Source organism: Salvia hispanica, chromosome 3 (assembly GCF_029641045.1).
Source record: "Salvia hispanica isolate PSC_SH4W2 chromosome 3, Shi_PSC_v1, whole genome shotgun sequence".
Classification (NCBI taxonomy): domain Eukaryota; kingdom Viridiplantae; phylum Streptophyta; class Magnoliopsida; order Lamiales; family Lamiaceae; genus Salvia; species Salvia hispanica.
Genome location: NC_142694.1, coordinates 33,976,775 through 33,997,945, shown reverse-complemented (window position 1 = coordinate 33,997,945; position 21,171 = coordinate 33,976,775). Strand labels below are relative to the sequence as shown.

Below are 21,171 nucleotides of genomic sequence, written 5' to 3'. Positions count from 1 at the left end.
TTGAAATTTCTCTGTAATTTAGCTTGATTTTCGGAAGATGACCTACATAACCTTTGTTCAAAAAATAAGAATATTAATATTATATTTTGGTTTTTAGTTTTTTAAAATAATTATTATAAAGTGATTGATTGATCGGTGCTCAAATTTAATGAGAAAATTAATAAATTTTGAAGTTGAGGATGTAACTGGTAAAATCGTTTACACAGAGTACTTCTTTAATAGGCAAAAGAAAGTGATATTCAACTTTTTCAACACAAAGATTTGAATTGAAACATAGACACATATGCTACTTCTTACAAAATGATACTAGCTGAAAAGCTAGTTCACAAACTCAACAGTCAATCAGTTTACCAAATGACAAGTAATCACCAATCTAAAAGTAATCTTCAGCCATGCTAAACCAGATTATCAGGAACTTCACATGAGCTTAGGCGAATCGATCACCGTCATCAGATCAGAAAGACAGTCGTCCTCCCAGTTCATCGCATAAGGCGCCTTTGGCGACTGAGGAGATCGACAAGCAGGCGAGCAGCAGCTAGGAAGCTCAATCAGCAGCATCTCTTCCGTTGTAGAATGTTTCAGCTGAAATATTAGTATGGTCAGTTTCCAAATTTTGCTGCTGACGAAATTACACGGAAAAAAAATCTACCTTCTTCGAACAAATTGGAGGAGGAGCCTTCCTTGGTGATGGAAGTGCAGCAATATCTGCAATCAATTAACAAAAACTAATATTACTCACTAGAAACAATAATGGGATAATCAAGTTGTGACCAAAAATTCTGTTAAGTACCATTAGCCAGTCCCACTGTCTTCAGGAAGTAGTCCTTGTCAACGGTCTTCATCTGAGCTTTGATGCACTCCTGATGATTGTGTAGAAATCCCTCTTCTGCAACAGCATTCAGTTTTGGGATTTGCTTCGGGCGTAGCATAGCCGAGTTTGTGAGGTCACCGAGTGCTTTCCTACCACCAACTCTTCCTTTCTCAGCTGCCTTGGATGATTTTCCTTTCACAGTTGCAGGATCTTTCTTTATGAAGCTATCTTTCTTCATAGAGGGAAGAGCAGAAGGGTTTCTTGAGTTTGATATGTCGTTAAGTGCTTTCCTTCCACCAAGAGCTCCTCCTCTCGTACCTGCTTTGGTTACATCAGTCTTTCCTCCAGGAGTAGTGCCTGCGCACAAATCAACACATGAGCAAATGTCGATCATAGATTGATTAAAAATACATATTCTTCAAAAGAGTGTTGTTTATGGAACAGTTACCATTGTAGAGAAAGTTTTGGTTCTGATCTTGGATCAGGCGATGAGCCGGGGTTGCCATGAGTGCTTGTTTTCAGTAAAGAGACAGCAAATCAAAGTCGGATTCTGAGAAGCAAAAGAAACAAAGAACTATAACCCTTCCACAAGGTTGAATGGCAATATGGTTATGGCTTATCTATATGCTAAAAAAATAAGGAACCAGCCAAAAAATCAAGAGCTAGAATCCTTCCACAAGATTATCTGAGAAGCAACACGGCTATGATCTTGAATTTAACAGATCAAGTGAGCCACGCCTAGGTTACAAGACCTTAGTAAACCCTAGAACTTCATTGGAATGAAAACTTCTTCTACACATCTTGAATTTAGGAGAGAAATTGAATTTAACAGATGGAGCGAGCCACGCCTATGTTACAGGACCTTCTTAAACCCTAGAACTTCATTGGAATGAAAACTTCTTCTACAAATCAAACCTAATCAGTTCTATCACAACACATTCAAAAGATACATACAACATAATGCACAAAAACTCCAACACAATTTCTCTTCCTGCTACTGTCAGACGTGAAAATTAGCAGTTCACCCCCTTCCGTATGTAAAATAACCCTAAGATACGCCAGCGATTGCCTCTTAAATTCCAATTTCTCAATCAAACGAATCTATTGTCACATAATCAAACGCCAAACTCAAAATCGACAAATTCTACAACATCTAAACAGAAGGGGAGTACACATAGAGGCTTTCCAAGATCTAATTCACAGAAGCGTTTAGATACCTTCAGTGCACTCGATCATAGTCAAAAAATCAAATTATTGAGAGAATTAATTCGGATTTTTCAAAAGCTTTGAAAACACAATGATATACATATGAAGAAAATACACATAACAAACATTTGTACACAAGATCCAGTCCGATCACAGCGAAATCTGAAAAGATTACTTAGGGAATTCTTCAAAAGTTTATTGCGCGGTAACTTCTTTTCGATTATTCCTGGATGAAATTGGGAAATAGAAGAAGGCGGTAGAGTTAGAAGGGTGAAATTTGGGGATTCTAAGAGAGACGCCCCTATATAGGCGTTATTTAACCAACAATTACATTCGGGCTTCATCGGGAATAAAGCCTATATTGAAGAGGTTGGGCCGGGCCAACTGTGTTGTGATATTGTATGAAGGCCCGATTGAATCGCCTTTATCTTAAGACAAACACTCGGGTGCGCGCATGCATGATGCATCCATCCCTCACCGGTATTCCATGGCCTCACCACTTAATGCGATTTGTTCCTTCGGGTACTGTTCGGTTGATAGCCACATATAATATGGGATGAGTAACAATTGAATCTTGACAAAAAAGTTAATTGTTCGTTTGGAATTATACATACTACTACTACTTACTACTAATTTACTCAAAAACCCATAATCTTTACACCACATTAATTGAAGAGCTTGGATTTTTGTGAAAAATAAAGAGTAACATAACAAAACATTGAAGCTAAGAATAATTTGTTCCATTGTTTTATGATTATTTATACAAGATTAAATTGTGAGTTTCATTTCTCGTATAGCTATTACATCAGTAAATTTAATATATTTAACGAAATGGAATAGGACTATACACGATGATGGAAAGCTATATCAGAATTCCCAAGTTTTATTTTCAATTCCAAAAATATACTAGCTAGCTAATAATTAGAGTTGGTTGGCCAAACCAATGCTAGTAAATATTTGTTACGTATGAAGACTAATGCATTCACCAAATTTCAGTTACTCTATTTGTTTCTCCATCCATTTCAAAAATCATCATATCTACCTATATTTGATATACGTACCAAGTTTCATTAAATGATACATACGTCATACATATATATATGTCAATCCAACCAAAGTTAGATACATCGATTTATTTTTCTTTCAATTTCGACCTAACACATTCTTCAAGATGTTACTCATAATGTTTTCAATGATAAGGGTTGCATTTTAGATATTGTCAATATGAATAGCAGCTTGGTTAATGAGATGTTTTCCTTTCAATTTGGAGAAGATGGAATATTATTTTTGAACGAGTTCATCTTGATTTTACTGATTTTGAGCATTTTTTTAATGTACTCAACTTCCATTCACTTAATAAAAGAGTATGATTTTTCAAAAATTTTGATTTGTTTATCGAATATTTTAGTGAAGTCGGTATCTCAGCAAGCAAGCAATCGATTTAAAAAAATTATTATGAAAACTAAAAAACTAAAACAATGCTCGTCCACAATCCACATCCACAAGAAATTAGTGTTCTCATCATAATTCTAAAGTCCAAAATGACGAAGAAGAAGTTCAAATACAATCTCAAAATAATTATTTGCTATTGTGTACATAACTACATAATTATAAAATTCGGACCACACATATTGAACGACACCAATTACTACATTGAATTAAACTCCAATTCAAATAAAAGAGAAAAAACAAAGAAAAGAATCTTGCAACAAAATATTAAATGGATACATAAATGGGTGAAGCAATTATTGAAGTGTGTGCGTAGATTTGAGTGTTTGGCAAATGCATTAAATATTTCGATTAATAACAATTAAAGACTTCAATCCACCCTCTTAAATATTTTGTATCAAGTAATTCATCAATCATTCATTTCGTAATAACCACTTTCCTACTTTCCTTTCAAAAATTTTATCACTATTATTGATTCTTCAATCAATATTAATATGCATTTAATATGTTTGCTTAGGAGTTAGCCTTGGCCATCCTAACTCCATGTCATAGAATAACAACATTTCCTTATTTTACATATTAAATTATAAATTAGCTTAGAGTATGCTGGTCATTTTGCTAAAGAAACGCTCAAAATCAAAAAGAATTTCAACAAAGCACAAATAGTACTGGTAAATTAGAACGAATTAATTTGATATCATAATAGATACACGTTTATGTGGATTATTAATTTATTACTCTATGGTAAAATTAATTTTAATTTATAACAGAAAAAAAAATAGAAAATATCAAGTGAAAATTACAAACATTACAACATTAATTAAAATTGACTTTTTTAAAAAATAATTAATTGAATTATTTTGTTGGTTCATTGAGAACAAGTGATCATAGCTAAGTTAGTATACAACAAACAAATCAAAACAAAAACTAAATGGACGGATCTAGTCTACTGTTAACATGGTCAATATCTTGATCAGTTCTGACAGACAAATATTTATCGTTGATCCATCTTAACACCTTGTCAGAAGATGATGTAGGGAAGATAGACTTTGTGGACGGTCCATCTATAAGTATTTCTAGTGAATGTTTCTCTAAGTAATATTTTTATCAATGTCATTTTTACCAACAGAGTGCATTCGCCGGCTACTATAATTACCGGAGTACAAACTTTTTCGAGAAAATTCATTTACTTACTATATGTATGTATGTGTGCAATCATTCGTACTTTATGTGGCCCCTCATCTCGTGGGGCCTATGCGATTTTTTATGCATACGCACGAGAATATCTATGATTGATTTCTAATCAAAGCATTATGTTTTTAATTATCTCAAAATGACACACAAATAATTTATTTTCAGAGTTTTTAATAATCTCATCTACTTCTTACTCATTACTGTCATGAGATTTCGTGTGGAACTTTCTTATTTGTTTTAATCATTATTAATGTACGCAATGTGTACTTAATCATGTTACAATAAAAAAAAACAAAAAAAAAACGTCTCCATTTAATACCTCCATTCGTTTTCAAAAAAAAAGAAAAGAATTTCATAATTCATTATTCGTTATTTTCAGTGTTACCTTAATTATTCATCACTAAAGTCAAAAGGAAATAGTACTACTATAAACATTAAGAAAAAAATAGAAAAAGTTAAAAAATATTATCCCATATTTTTTTAATAATAAATTTAGAATCAATTAAAGAGAAGAATAAATACTAGAAAGTGGGAATAGTTGAGGTAACTTGGCTTTAATATTCTTGGTCACGTTTTGCTGACATTTCAGTTATTTCGATCTAATACTGATATAAGAATAAATGAAGACACTGACAAAAGAGTGACGAAAAGTTAAAAATATAAATGAGGAATAAAATTTAACAATTTTTAATCAATGCCATTAAATACATAATCTTAGGTTCCAATTTAGCTTGAAAAGTTTTATTTAACTTTTTGACTTCTATGAATTTAGAGTTTCGTTAAATAAGAAATGAAGAAATTATATATGGTTCGTTATTTCATGCTATAATTTTATTTGCAATAGTCGAATAATTAATAGTAGTAGCAAAATTCGCGTGTCTACAAATATGACATTAACATGTCGGTTTTAAATTGTGATAATCCTAAAGGGGAATAGGCTAAAAAATCAAAGATTATACTAATTTTTATTCTATCTTAAATTCAAGTGATATTAGCACTTTATAGAGATACTAATGGAGCATGTATAATATTAATATGTTCTATTATAACACCAGTATCCCCCAAAACTCCATGTGTATATCGGAAAACAACTTTACAAAAAGTTTGATTTTACTTAATTTTAGATGGGGAAAGATTAAAAGTTACATTTTCAAGCAATGGCAAATGTCAAAACCGAAGCTCCACCAAAATGTTTCCCCCACGCGCACGTGAAATACACTCTCATTTTTTCAATATTTTTCATTTTACTAGTAGTACTATAGTATTTTATAAAATGAGTATCTTTCATAAATGGGTTGATAGTGTCCAAACTCCAACATGACAAACTTTGTTCCAAATTTAATAGTAACTTCAAATTTGTTTGCAAATATCTTGAACTTATGTTTTATGGTGAATTTTCAATAAATTGAATTCGGCATAACATGTCGAATTATATAGGCAGGTAAATCGGTCAAAATAAAAAAACGATTCATTGTTAATAGGGTAAATTGTGTTGGTTTCTGTGTTATTTGAGTTTAAAATTTTGCTCAATTAATGCCGAAAATTCGTGAGAATTTCACTACACTGTACAAAGTTCATAATTACTTCAACCGAATCTTACATTCATAAAAATATTCTATCTGTCCACAAAATATAGTTTTAACTTTATTTAATTCGTCGGCTAAAATTAATTTCCTACTAAAAATAACAATTTAATTCCAATTTAAAACTCACTATTCTCTTTCTCAATCCGGCTCTATTCATATTTTTTTTCTTTCTTAATTTACCTATTTTATCCCTATTTTATCTCCGTTTACTAATTTTTACTATTTTTATATTAAAATTTATATCATTAACCGATATTATTATTTTTAAGATCATGTTCAATCATACTCCAAAAATGAGTTTTGGTGTAGAGATCTTCTCCAATCATACACTAAACTTATATCCATTTTTTATGTTTTATGTGAAACAACACCGATATGGTGTTACTGCAAAAATTATAAGAGGCAAAAACTCAAAAATTATGTAAATGATTGGATAAAACAACTTTTTAATATAACGTGTACTGAAAATGTATTTGAATATAAAGTAAATGGTCGGATTTGGTATAACGGAAGGAAAGATTATTAATTTTGACCGATGTTTTTAATTTAGTGGCCATAAATTTAACAACCTATAACATGGAAAGGAGAAAGGTATATGAAATATGGTCCATAGAAATCCAATTATAAATAGACACGTGTCCCACCAACTAGAACTACCTGAAATCAGACCCAACCATAATCCAAAAGATAATAATCCAAGCGGGGTGGAGCCCACAACCCCATCGCACAGCCCAAACATTTTATCATTTGCCCTAATCTAATTCAGACAAGTAATAAGTCTTCATATATTGGCATATTTAAATTAATTATTTATTATACTTTCATATTTCCACATTCATTGAATTTTGTAGATTAATCAGATAGTACATGAGATACAAGTAGTAATTAAATTGGAATTTTATGGAATTTACAACTTTATAGATTTAGAAATTTGAATACGTCACTAGATGATTATAGATTACACTGACATCGATTTTAAGTTACACTGACATCGATTTTAAGTTACACATTCTTTGTAAGAATGAGATACTATACACAATATAAATATTAAAAAAGTTATCCATTAAAATCCAATATATTAAAGAGAAAAAACCATGAGTAAAACTAACAACGAGGTGGTTTATTAATTACGTAAACAGAATAAAAGGAAAAAAAGAAAAAAGAAAAAAGAAAAAAACAAAATCAACGCCACGCAGAAGCGACGGTGATCGTCCGTCCCATCCAGCCAAAGCCGATACCGCCGGCTTGCTCCGTCACAGTAAACCCCGGGTTGCCACGTGTCCCCGAGTTGAGCTTCCCCCTCAGCGAGTCCGCCACGGGTCGACCCATCGCGACGGCCTCGAAGCCGGCCATCCCCATCCTGGCCCTCCACTTCCCCAGCACCTCGCACCTCTCCACCCTCTCCCTCCCCTCGCACGCCACCGCGTTCCCGATCTTCCTCCCCACCGCCTCCTCGATCCGAGCCCTGTCCGGGTTCCCCCGCGCCACCGTCGCCTCTAGCGATTCCAGCACCGCGCCGTAGTGCTCGCACGACTCCCTCACCCGCACCGCCAGCGGCGCCGTGTTGCCGTTCATCTCCTGCTCCACCACCGTCGCCACCGCCGGGGACAGCCCCTTCACCAGACGGAGGAGCTCGTCCCGGAGATTCTCCGTCGTCACGCTCTCGTCGGGGAGGCTGTGGAGCTTGAACGCCAAATTCACGGCTAGGGCTTCGTCTGATTTTAACCCCAAATTCTCGCGGCTCAATTCCGCGGGGATCAGTTTCCTCACTGAGAAATCGAATTCCACGCCGATTTTCTCCGCTAATGTGCTCAGCCTCTCCCCGACGATCTTCACCTTCTCGTTATCATCGTCGAAGGCGGTGATTTTTAACGCGGCGGCGCGTTTGGTTCCGGCGAGCGCGTGGAGGAAATGCATGTACTGTCCGCCCTCTCCGATCTCGAAATCGACGACGTGGATCTTGTCGAAGCCCTGCTCTGAGGCGGCGTTGAGGATTGCGAGATTTGCGGCCATGAAAGAGAGCTTGAAGCACGGCGAGACCTCATACAGCATTTGCGTGGAGAGTTTGTGCTCCTTGCTGTAGAGCTCCGATGCGGAGTAAGGATGATCGGTGGTGCTGAGGCGCGATTTGAGAGCGGAGACCATGAAAGCGGTGAGGCGCTGCTCCGAGCTGCCCCTAGGGCTGGACAATTGCTGGAGGCGCGTGATGATTTCGCCTGCGGCGGCCGGATTTCCTTCCGAGATCGCTGCGGCGGCGTCGATTAGAGACTGTTTGGTGCTAGGATTCGGAGGAGATGCTGACGTGGAGGAGCACGAGGAGGAGGAGGAAGTCGGAGATGGTGAAATTGGGGCTTTGTTAACGCCGATTAGGTTCTGGATCGTGTCTGACCACTCGCTGTGGGTGACGACGGAGACCTCATCTCCGTCTCCATCTCCATCTCCGTCGTCTTCGTCTCCTAAAAGCTCCTTCTCCAGCTCCTGCAGCCGATGATTCATCATCTTCTTCTCCGTATCCTGACCGGAAACCTCCGCCGCGGCCGAGAAAATAACATTTCCACTGTTTCTGTTAAAAATACTCAAAGGCTGCAGGCGTTGCCGGTGAAGAACCGGCAGTCCGTACCGCGAATACGGCAAACTGGACGGAACCGTAGGGAAATCGACCGGAGAGATAGTGGAAAGAGGATTTGCATGATGAAAATTTGGCCTCATCTTCACGTTCCGTAGATAGAACTCCAAACCTTGCTGGCTCTGCTGCTGAAATTCTGCTAGCGATCGCTTTCTGATCAAATCCGGCCGCCGGATCTGAGAAGCAGGATCGGGAAGGATTCCAGAGAGCGGCGATCGGAACGGAAACTGCTGTTGTTGATTGGTGGTGTAGCTACCGTTCATTCCCCCGGCGCCGGTGAAGAAATCCCGTCCGCCGCCGGGAAATCCGGAAGACATTGTTTCTCCAAAAATTGGTTGGATTTCCGGTGTGCTCAAGCAAGGAGAGGGTTTTGGATTGAGCAATTACAGGTTTTTGTTGTGGTTGGCATTGGAATAGAGGAAGAGAGGTAGAGAGAGAGTTGTTGCAGAATTTTAGAGAGAGAGTTGTTGCAGAATTTTAGAGAGAGAGAGGGGAAGAAGAATGTGAATGCTGTGGAGAGAGAATGGGTTTCGTTTCGTTTATTTCTAAGTTTGAAAACTGTTGCTTTTACGGAAGAGTATAATTTATCTCTGATCTCAGCCGTTGGATTTGACGACTCATTTGGTCTTTTGAGGATGAATACACGGTGTAGATTCGACGGATGATATTGAATCGGAGAATTTCTTTGTGAGATTTGGTATTGATTTCAAACTATCTTTGTATTTGCTTTTTATTTATTGAAATTAAAGGGGTTTTTCCTTATTTTTTATTGATGGAAAAATGGCTCTTTATTTACCAGCACTCCACCGTTTCTTAGCAATAATTAACCTTACTTAATGCTAATTAATGTTCTTACGTTACAAATTTATATCACACCAAAAATGTGGCATTTGAAATATGATTGAACTCATACACTACTAGAAAGTTAGGGGAGAGGGATATGGTATTAAATAAAATAATAAATACTATAAAATAAAAATGAAATTCGGTATATAATGGTAGTATTAGACTATCAGTGAAATGAAAAGATTAAAAAGTTATTTTTTTTATTTAAAGATACGGATAAAAATATTCTTCACTTGTACGCTTTTTGAGTAGATGACACTATTCGTCGGCTTTCCATCTTTTTCGCACTAATGATCCCGCTCTGCCGGAGCCGCACTATGGGGCATGTGGGTCCATCCCTCAAATAATTTCGACGATGCTTATTATTATTGGAAGTTATGATAGTGTCGTTAACCGTTATTTCAACGTCGATGTTCTTCAACAGCTACTATATCTATAATTTTCATAACGCATCTTTTAATCCGTTCACGTCATTAGTTGTCTCTCTACTTGCTTTTACCATCAATGTTGTCATTGTTTTTACTGAAGCCGATACTAAAAGATACGTTACAAATGTTAATAGTGACTTCAATCTCTATCATCAAATCTTGCCTTTAATACTAATCACACCCCATTGATAATGTTGTCTTGCTGGCTCGACCTAACAAACTGAGTGGAGCGAGACAACATTATTGATGACCATAAATATCACTCTACAAAATCGCCATTAGAATTTAGAGGTGAGCCGCAATACAATCAAACTTACACTCGAGGTCATTTAAGAAAACATTCTAATAGTATTAGTTTAATATTAGCCATTAGATACTTAGTGTATTAAACAATTTATAAATTACTACTACTATAAAACATGTCAAAGATAGTTTGCTCTAGCTAGACGGTGCAGAACCATTGGATATAATATTATCTCACTAATTAGAGTATGTTACAAGAAAGACTAGTTGAATAACAAACTATGGAAAATTGGAAATGCTATTCTCGTATAATTCTAACCAAATTTTCCTTGATGTTTACGCTAAGAAATCTACAATAGTTTGCTTTAAAATTTGGCAATATGTTGTTTAGCTAATAAATACTGTAACTTACTATTGCAATATCAATTATTTTTATAATTATTTGTTTTAAATAATAACTTTTTTAATGTTCAAATCAAATTAGATGTGAATGACCCCATGGTGATTAGATATTTCATAAAACAATTAGTTATGAATATCTCAATGTTAGAATAAGTTTATTTCTCTCTTTTTGAGAATAATGTGAATTAGTATAATTACTTGTGAATATCTAATAGTTGGAATAAGTTTATTTTTCTCTCTTTTTGAGAAATATTTAAGACAATGCATTTGTCCAAAGAATTACTAGCAATATGATGATGGACCCACTTTTTATTTGAATACAATACAATTCTAGATTCTTGTGCCTTAGAATAACAAATGATGGAACACAACTTCTAGGAATAAATCCTATTATTTTATAATATATAGTTTCTCTTTAACAATTAAGTAATAAGCAAAAAAGGCCATGGACCCTTAATTTTCTAACTAATTATTCTTGAAATGTCGGTAAGTGACAAATTGAGCCATGCTCAACAACTAAGCATTTACATTATCTAAATAATTTATTATACTTTTCATTCCAATTCAATAGAATTATAATTCCATTTGGACTAATCACTGAATGGCCTTTCTTTGGGGCAAAATGCCTTATCAATTTAGGAATAAGGATTGCAGAGTAATAATGTAGTACATCATTCATCTTTTTCTTTCTAGGCATTTATTTGTTCTCTTGTTTATGGAATCTAACCTCTTTAAGATTTACAAGATCATAATTTTCACATTTTATTTAGAAGACTATTGATCAACATATATGCAATACTAATGTCCTAGTATATATAAGTAACATCTGTTCTCTTGGTTCTTTCATATTCTAGCCGTTTGCCCATGAGGAGCAACAACACAAGGCACGAAATGGGGGATTTCGGCCAACATTGACCGAGCACATACTCGTGCCAACAACTAAAGAGACGCAACGGAGGCTCCGACATGAGAAGTGGCGATTTCATACAAAACAACTAAGTATCACTCTCACAATCAAATTCCATGTCTATGAGATGCAATCAAACTAGTTTCTATAGTGTCTTTATTGACATTCATTTGCATTCAATGGGCTCAACCCTTTAATCAACTGTTACACACACTATTATCCCATTAGGTCCTACATTTATATGTGTCTATTAATTTTGTGTGTGTGTCATTACATGTGTGATCGGATCGAATGAAACAAAGATTTTTGTAAATAAAATTGAGACATTCAAACTGTGGATGTCCCTTGTATAAAAAGGGATTGTCGAATTTAAAAAACATCTTCCTCCATTAAATAGTTTGTGGTTTAAATACCTTGAATCCCAACGAGTTATATTCACACACATACACTATGATTAGTACATTTCGTTAAACACATTCTCACAATGTGGTAATTGCTATGTGCCAAAAGAGCCTAACTTTTGATGACTAGCACACAATGTATAGGAATATTATTTATTTCATACTTTGGTTTGTTACTTTTTTTAAAGAGTGGAGGTTCTTTCTGATTAGTGCTTTTGGTTTTATCAGGTGTCCTCGACGTGCTTAGGATTTATAGGAAGTTGTTTTTCTGTCTTGGCTATTGGGTGTGGTTTGTATAATGTAGCATAGTTTTATCGATTGCTTTGTTTAACTCATGCTTCGTATCTTCGGTAATATAAGTGTTCTCCTATAACAACAAAACGATAGGAGATTTTATATTTTATTATGGCAAAATAATGTGTGATTAAATTCTCTTTACTATATAATTAGAATAGATTATTATTGTAATAGGGAAAAAAAATCTTATTTTTTAAATTCATGTATGTTTATTTGTTTTTTTATTGGATAACGAAAGTAAGTATAATTAAAACAAAACAAAAGTAATGCAACTTTTTATATTATTATGAGAATTTTTTTCTTAGACAATTTTTTCATAGATTCAAGATTCTTAAATATTTGACTTTTTAATAGTATAATTTTATTACTATAATATAAACTATAATAATAATGACTGATAAATTATTTATCAGAAAACTTTATAACTTTTTAGAACTGATTATCCTAAATAGTAATTATTATTATTATTATTATTATTATCATAATTACTCTGTTCATCATCATTATTTTCTCAATAAATAATTTAATTAAAAATTTATACTCCATAAATCATAACTCTATTATTAGTCAATTCAATAAAAATTCAGAATCATATTTCTTATATTTCCAACCATAGAACAAATTTAATTTCAGGATTCATATCTTTACGAATCATCTACGTATACCCATGAATCATTATCCAACTACATTTCTTTCCTAACAAATAATGTGCTTCAATCCTTTTTTGGACCCTACTACAGAAAACCACACTTGACACTTGTACAAAATAAAACAATCTCCTATATATCTTTCATTTATTGCACATTTTAATTTGTTACTTGTCAAATATCACCACAAAATTATCAATTTATACCATTTACTGCGCAAACGATCTTAAAATCTAAATCGACAGAATATTCTTTTAATTAATTACTCCATATACTAGTACTACAATGTCACAATATTCAATAAAGTTTCACATAATGAACAGAAAAATACATGATGAAAAGAACAGCTAATAATGCAGTGGTTTGCTATAATTATTTGACACTAATTAACTATTTAATTAGTCAATTTCTTTCATTTAGCTTAACTTTTTTCCCTTATCCTTTTTTGCATAATGTTATATTACAACAGTTTAAAGTACATGAAAATGATTTGATGCATAATGAATATCAAGAGCCTAATCTTTCTTTTGAAATCGACTCATCTCCACCAATATTATTTTCATTTCATTTGTCCATGGTGACTACTTAAATAATAATAATGGTCCAGCTTAAAGCACTCATTTTAATTTGGTCCCCTACAATATGATTATTTATATACTCAAATATTAAAATTAAATAAAATACTACTACTATGTCACACTATATACATCTTAGAATTATTATTTTAATAGTTTAATAGTACTAAATTGTGAAATTATGCAATATCACTTAGAGTAAACGTCGATAAGTACTATACAAACTTATACTGTTACTACCACTTGCCTAATTGTGTATATAGACCAATCATCTCTCACAAAAACCTTCTAACCTCCAAATTATTACCTAATCACTGTCATTACCTAATGCATGTAGTGCTTTCTTACAATTAATCTGCATTGATTTGTAAGCCTCACCTTTTAGCTCTTTACCTAATTTAGGTTGAGATTATTGAGGTTAATCTAATATACGAGCTTAAATAATGGGTAAATAGTCGAATTTATCCCATCGTTTAAAGTGTTTGTCTAAAATTATCTCATCTCACGGTTTAGGTAATTATCATTTAGTGTCCATAGTTTTATTATTTAAAATAATATTTTTGGCAATCGAGATATTGTTTTGTGCTAAAAATACACGTCCCTTAATTATCTACACAACAATTGTGTATGATTTGTACTTTAAATCTAAATACAAAAACAAAATAAGCAAAGTAAAACGTGTATTTCCAATATCACAAGGATATCTCGATCCTCAAGAAATTTTCAAAGATAATTTATTCCCGAAACTACAGCGATAATAATTACAGAAATGGTGAGATATTTTTTAATAAATGCCCAAACAATTAAAAGAAATAGACCATTTATCCTAAATGATGTTACATTCATCCCATTTAAAATGTCTCGTTTTTTTGGCACCAAAAGAAAAAAAAAATGTATTATAGTAAAACGTAATGATTCAATGTATTTGCAAAAAGATTGGGAAAAGTCAAAATGCAAAGTAATTGCACATTTAAAAGCTTTAATTATTTCCTGAAATAAAATAAAATACTTCATGGAGTATTATTCATTAATAAAATATTGAGTTGAAATGTGAAAAAAATTACAATCAACATTTATTGAGAGATATACATGTCAATCTGTCGCATGTGGTTAGGCTTTTCATCGTGATAATTTATTTAAATTCATCTCTTACATAGTGTTCAAATTTGTCATATACTTCATAGTATATTATTCGATGATATCATAATACTATCAATTTTTTTCATAAACTATAGTATACGTATACTGTCTGTAGTATAGTAAGGAGAGTTATTTGGGATTAAATATGTAATGTATTATGTTTGGTTCATTATTGAATTTAACATCTTAATAATAAATGAATAATTACCTGATAATATATTATAGTCATTCCACTCCAACTAAAATAATCTAATAACTCAATCCTAGATGGATTATGATATGATAATTCGACATGGCAACCTAACGACCGATAAAACAAAGGGGATGACTAAAATACTAAATGACATGCTGCTTCATATGGATGCTATGGATGCTGGAAATGTGTAGAATTATAATTAAAGTAAACAATAGGGCTTTAGAAACAACTAAAAATAAGACTCCACTAGCTTACTAGTTACTACTACACATTTCAAATGGCGTGACAAGTTATTCAGTTATAAAGTATCTTTAGCAATATTCTTTTTGGATAAATAAATTTGTGTTATAGAAGGAATATATCCCAGGACTGGCTATAGTAGGCTCGTAGGAAATTGATGCCTCAAAATATTCAAAATCTTGTTAAATAGAGTATAACTTTAATTTATTTATTTTATTATAACATCATAGGATAATTACAAAATTATAGATTTATTGTATGATACATATAGAATAAACTTAATAAAAACATATCGTTGCATGATTACATTTTTTCCTACTATCTAGTACCCAAACAATAGAACTCCATTCGCAACAAAAATTATTTGCTCTACTACAAATCAATTCACTTAAATTGATGTTAACGATTACTTTAATTCCCAAAATATATCTTCTTTAACATGTTCGAAATTATATAAAAAATTATTTAAAGCAGATACAATTCAATAAGGTAACACAGGATTATTATACACATATTTCTTAACAAAACATATGAGATATTATAACGATCAAATTCGAGCAAATCAAGTATTTCACATAAAGATGTAAAAAACAAGTTTAACAAGAGGTGCAAAGCCTACTAAGACCACATTACAACAAAACCTGAAAAGCATTTAAGCGCCAGCCTTTTGTTTCTTCGGGACGCGATAAGCTCCAACCACACAAGCATGGTCACGCTCAAAAGGTTCCAGAGTAACCTGTTCTGCGGGTTTGAATTGTTCGGCCTGCAATTTCTTCACTTCTTGCGCAAAGACGGCCTCAGCAGGAACAGTAGAATCTATGCAATTAGCCTGAAGATAAAGATGAATTGGTTACAGAAGTATTACAAACATAGGAAACAACTGTAAAAGCTCTGTGATTCTTATATAAGCAATCAGTTATACAAACCTTGATAGATATGACGAAATGGCCACCAGCTTTAAGGAAATATGAGGCGTTTAGAGCCAAAATTCTTGCCTGTAGGGGATGAATGAAGAAATCAAACAAATGGCAAAGAAGACAACTAACACTATGTTCTAGGAACAAAAGATCTCGTGAAATAGAGCATGCTACAAGAAAATAAATGACCATGTTTGCCATCACGCACCATATTACTTACCCCATCAGTGAAGGATAAATGTGAGAGCAGTTCAACATAAGCAATCAAAGGTTATTGATATGATATAAACAAGATTTCTGACAAAATGTTTACGGTTTCGACTAAATATAAAAGACAAAACAAAGGGAAAATAAATGTTAGGGATGTCATACATCAGAAGGCTGAGACGAAAAAAGAATCAAATTCAAAAATGCATCAGAAGCTCGGTTTTACATCATCCAAGAGGTCTTGACGGAATCCAAGTAAATCATCATTGGCTCGCATCAATTGATGCAATGTAACAAGAATGTAAAAAACTTAACACCTAGTAATATAGACAGACACATACATAGTTTTATATAGACTAAAGATGAGTTTTAACAATAGATGGCGATCAGTTACACCTATATAGGGGAGTGTGAATAAACTACTACTACTAATAGAAAAGTAGATCATCAGATAAACATCAGGGAAAACAATATATATACACATATACATACATAGGTTAATATAGAACAGAAATGAAATCTTAACAATTAAATGTTTGGGTCGTCTAGACGAAGCCAAAACCAAAACAAAAAAAAAACATAAAAACCACAAATGAAAAAAGAATCATTTAAAAAGGCATCAGAAGCTCGGTTTTACATCATCCAAGAGGTCTTGAAGGGGAATCCGAGTTAAATCATCATTTGCTCAAATCAATTGATGCAATGTAACAAGAACAGACAGGGAAAGGGAAAATATGAAGATAAAATATCAATGGAAGTATTTAGAACAACTAGTAATAGATATACACACATTTATAATTTTTATAAAGGCTACATACAACGTTTTAACAATAAATAGATAGCAGATACACCTAAATAATACTCTGAAAAAATAAGCAAATGGGAAAGCAACCTTTATCAGGCTAAGCAAGATCAGAGAAAACATCTATTAATATAGATATATACACATAAGTGCATAGTTTCATATAGAATAAAGATGATGTTTCAACAATATACGGTTAGAAGTGGTGTAAATAAACAACCAAATGGGGAAGCAAACCTGATCAGGCTGAGCAACATCGGAGAAAATAACATCAACCATCCCAACAAGCATTCTATACTTAGCCGGATGCCTAGCATCTTCAATAATGGGGATAACATTGGTTCGTTTCTTAGCCATGTTGACTAAGTCCCTACCACTTCTGTGTGAAAACTCAACTGCATACACCACACCCTCCTAACAAACCAAATAAAAAGGCAAACTTCAATAAACCAAACAAGTGAAAGCATCAATTGCAAAAAAGCTTATAACATATGTATGCATCAATTACTCACAGGTCCAACAAGGTCAGAAACATGAGAAACAGTTGTTCCGGAAGCAGCACCAAGGTAAAGAACACGTGCACCAGGTTTCTTCATCCAACAAAAACCATAAATTCAATAAGAACTAAATCAAAATTAAAAAGAAAACATTAAATATCAAACTGTTGATAAACTCACAATCCAAATATTGTCAACTCCGCCTAAAATTGCAGCAGCCAGCTTCGAACGGAAGGGATTCCAAACTCTGTATTCAACCTTGGTTCCATCTTCGTTCTGGTAAAATCAATAAATAATTTTAACAAATTGCTTCAAATGTGTAATTAAAACAGAAATGCAATCAAATTAACAAAATACCTGAACAGAAACCCTCTTCTCGTTGTAGACGGCTTCACCAGGCACCAGATTTTTCGTGCAGAGAGCATCTTCCTTCCCCTTAGCAATAAAAACACCGTCGTGTCTGTGTGGCTCGACCACGACCTTACTTCCGCCCTTCATCCCCGGTCCTCCTCTTCCACCTCTGCCGCCGCGCCCGCCTCTACCTCCGGCGCCTCTGCCGCCACCTCTACCACCTCCGCGCTTCATTCCGCTGCTTCTTCCGCCGAAATCGCCGCCCCTACCTCCGCTTCTGCCAAATCCACCTCGTCCGCCGCTTCTCCCGCCGCCATCACCTCGGCCGCCCCTAAACCCTCCGCGTCCTGCAAAATAACCAAATTGTTTTCCGCTGATTTAGTTACTCCACTTGTTTTGTTGACAAATACGAAAAAATGTGGGAGAAGAGCAATATACCTCCTCGGGTTGGTGTTGTGGCAACCATGACTGCTACTTCGGAGCTTGGGAGAGAGGGAGAGAGCTGCTGAATTAGGGTTTATCAGATTAGGCTGCGAATGGAGTGAAATGTTTGCTTTCATTTATAGAGTCTCTAGGGTTTAGGCATTAGGGTTTTCGGGAGTTTGTCTATTTATGTTTCAATCCTCTTACTCTAGTTGTTTTCTAATTTCGCCCCAATAATTCTTAATTGGGCCAACATAATTCATTTGACTTTTAAGTTTGGGCTTTAATATATGTATAAAAAAATGCTTGCAATTATTGGTAATCATCATCTAATTTTTAGGCCCATCTAAAAGAATGCCAAATAATTCTTTTAACATAAGGAAAATAAGAGTGAAAAATGGTGGGACACAAAAAGTGTCCCACCATTAACCACATCATGGGGTGGCTTGTAGCCCCACAAGCCAAAAGTGTAAAACTAACATACCACATACTCAAGTTGGTAGGTCTTCATCTTTAATTATTCTAATTCTACTTCATCTTTAATTATTCATATAAATTTTCATTATAAACCCCGGTTTACTATTACCTAATGTATCTTATTTTGACATCGCTCGAATTTTTAAAATTACTGAATGTGTAATCATTGAAGCGTGACAATTGTATGAATCTCTGTTCGGTGTAATTTTTAAAAGTAGTAGGGGTGGATTTTTTTTTCAATTATAATAAATGGTAAGTGAAACAGGTATTTGCAAGACCAAAAAGAAAATGAGAAATATATAATCGCGACCGGAATACTTGTTTAATTACTATAAGCACCGATGGAGTTACTAATGGGAATCGAACTTGTAGTCTCTACAATTTTGAAAAATATATATCTATATTCTTATACGAGGTACAAAATATAATTTCTTGTATTTTTCAATGAGTATTTATTATAAAAAAAAAAAGGATAATACTTACTTATAAGATTGGTAGGAGTTTAAGTAGCCAAGATCCGGAGTTTACTTGAGCTATTTGGGCTTGGTAGAGTAAAAGTAATACTATCAAGATTTTTCCTTGCGATTCAAGAGTTTTAGGTGTATATTATGAAATATAGGAGTAATACTATCAAGATTTTTCCTTGTGATTCAAGAGACTTAGGTGTATATTATGAAATATACTCCTATTTTCATTGTATTATTGAAACAAGCTCTCTATTCTTGTTTCTCTTTGACTTTCGACTGAACTGACATTGATGTAAACTCAACCTGCTTCAATAAAATTATCATAAAACATGTGTTAAAAATGCATTAATCTGATTATCTGGTGAGTTTATTTTTATAGTGGGCACTAAAAGTGGGCCGATGGGCTGTGATTATCTAGTCAAGCCCAATACATAAAAGTTGGGCTAGTGCCAAAAGTTTTACAACAATCCAGCTTAAAATTGGGCTAGTTTGGGCCGAGACATTTGTGCATGTGCTCTGTCCCGGTAGTTGTTATGAGATAACTCGAACTCCCTACCTATATGAATTAGAAAAATCATTAAAAGAATTTATGTTTTATTGTTATTATTTAATAGGACTAGTTAATTTACATATTTCAGTCTTCAAGTGACTATTTTATGATTGACTTTACATTTGTTAAAGTTTAATACTGTATTTCACAAAAGAAAAAAAATTACTACAAATTCTTGTTTACTAAGTTTAGTTCAGACGATCTCACAAGATATTTGATCCTAAAAAAAATGAATATTGCATCTTTGAGCTTAGGGAATTCACAATAGAGGACTATAGCTCGGATGATGCTTCACAATAGTGGATTATAGCCCGGACTATAACATTATCCAAGCTATCATCCACTATTGTAGGTACTGATGTGAATCAAATGATACTAATTATACTCCAAGTTTTCTCATATTTTGTATATTTAAATCATCTATCAATTGATCATTAAGGTTTGATTATTATATATTAGTTGATAGATGTACATGTTGAGTAGGGTCTGATTGAAACTGTTCGTTGCCTATCAAGATGGTGTCCAAATTCTTTTATCTTACCACCATTATCTTTGTCTTTGAAATAGCTTCGCGTGGGTATATTGCACGCCTCAATCGGAGCTCGGATGAAGAAGTTATGACCATTTGACGAAGGTTGCGCGAAGCAGTCAAAACCGGCAAAAACGCCCGGGTCGGGCGTTTTCAGCATTAAAAACGCCCAGGGACAGTGGAAACGCCCGGGTTGGCATAAAAAACGCCCGGGTTGGCACCATTTTGCCCGGTCGGGCGTTTTTCTCGAAAACTGCCGAATTTTAGGTTTCAAATTGGTTTCCGGGGCGGTTTAGCAAGACATTCAGACATATTCAGACACGAGAAAAGGGAGAGGAAAAGAGAGTAAGAGAGGAGGAAGAAGAAAAGGAAGAAATTCCGGCCAACATTCCGACGATCCGTCTCCAAATCCCAATTCCACTCAACGAGAGCATGGTTCCTATGGTTTTTGTTGCAAATTCTACCATGTGTTTAGGCTAAACTCTCTATGTTGCTCCAAGTTGTAATCTAGGCTTTGTATGGATGTTTCTACACCTTTGAACTCATGTGTTTGTTACCAACAATGTGCTTAATGTTTATACACTATGTTTTTGGCTAATAATTTAGTGTTGTTCTTTCCTTCGCTATTGTCTCTTTAACATAGTTTAGGAATGTTAGATTGTTGGTATGCTATCGAATTAGATTTGTTCAGAGGATAATTTGATAGTGGATTAAGTAGGTGATCATAGTAGATGTTTATTTCTCTAGCGCTTCCGCA

At 34.0% G+C, this 21,171-nt stretch overlaps 2 protein-coding genes, 2 non-coding genes and 1 pseudogene across 6 annotated transcripts; all 5 read right to left on the bottom strand.

Annotated features, from left to right (window-relative positions):
• Positions 1-211: 211 nt before the first annotated feature.
• On the bottom strand, positions 212-2,353 carry LOC125209062 (uncharacterized). Of its 3 annotated transcripts, none has more exons than XM_048108653.2 (5): positions 2,193-2,353; positions 1,260-1,361; positions 791-1,168; positions 650-705; positions 212-582 (listed from the first exon to the last, which is right to left on the bottom strand). In XM_048108653.2, exons 2-5 carry the CDS (start codon positions 1,315-1,317, stop codon positions 418-420), a joined length of 657 nt encoding a protein of 218 aa, XP_047964610.1. In that variant the 5' UTR covers positions 1,318-1,361; positions 2,193-2,353; the 3' UTR covers positions 212-417. The 3 variants fall into 3 exon arrangements, with proteins under 3 accessions (XP_047964610.1, XP_088923071.1, XP_088923072.1); XM_089066945.1 differs by having other exon boundaries at positions 2,029-2,313; XM_089066946.1 differs by having other exon boundaries at positions 2,144-2,313.
• Positions 2,354-7,291: 4,938 nt separating this feature from the next.
• On the bottom strand, positions 7,292-9,393 carry LOC125216557 (scarecrow-like protein 8 pseudogene; annotated as a pseudogene).
• A 6,315-nt stretch (positions 9,394-15,708) lies between these two features.
• Positions 15,709-18,557, bottom strand: LOC125214548 (rRNA 2'-O-methyltransferase fibrillarin 1-like). Its single transcript, XM_048115620.2, has 7 exons — positions 18,407-18,557; positions 17,975-18,315; positions 17,798-17,893; positions 17,633-17,710; positions 17,358-17,534; positions 16,121-16,189; positions 15,709-16,023 (listed from the first exon to the last, which is right to left on the bottom strand). Exons 1-7 carry the CDS (start codon positions 18,432-18,434, stop codon positions 15,847-15,849), a joined length of 966 nt encoding a protein of 321 aa, XP_047971577.1. The 5' UTR covers positions 18,435-18,557; the 3' UTR covers positions 15,709-15,846.
• On the bottom strand, positions 16,523-16,591 carry LOC125217213 (small nucleolar RNA snoR60). Its single transcript, XR_007175632.1, has one exon. It is a non-coding gene; the product is annotated as a small nucleolar RNA snoR60 (small nucleolar RNA).
• On the bottom strand, positions 16,934-17,005 carry LOC125217212 (small nucleolar RNA snoR60). The gene has a single exon (XR_007175631.1). It is a non-coding gene; the product is annotated as a small nucleolar RNA snoR60 (small nucleolar RNA).
• Positions 18,558-21,171: the final 2,614 nt, after the last annotated feature.

Bases quoted from the DNA above. Each gene is read 5' to 3' on its own strand.
- LOC125209062 (XM_048108653.2), bottom strand. From the start codon at position 1,317: ATGGCAACCCCGGCTCATCGCCTGATCCAAGATCAGAACCAAAACTTT. The intron at 706-790 runs GTACTTAACAGA...AATTGATTGCAG, and splicing joins GACAGTGGGACTGGCTAATG to ATATTGCTGCACTTCCATCA. The intron at 583-649 runs GTAGATTTTTTT...CTAATATTTCAG, and splicing joins CTCCAATTTGTTCGAAGAAG to CTGAAACATTCTACAACGGA.
- LOC125214548 (XM_048115620.2), bottom strand. From the start codon at position 18,434: ATGGTTGCCACAACACCAACCCGAGGAG. The intron at 18,316-18,406 runs GTATATTGCTCT...GTTATTTTGCAG, and splicing joins CACAACACCAACCCGAGGAG to GACGCGGAGGGTTTAGGGGC. The intron at 17,894-17,974 runs GTATTTTGTTAA...TGATTTTACCAG, and splicing joins AGAAGAGGGTTTCTGTTCAG to AACGAAGATGGAACCAAGGT.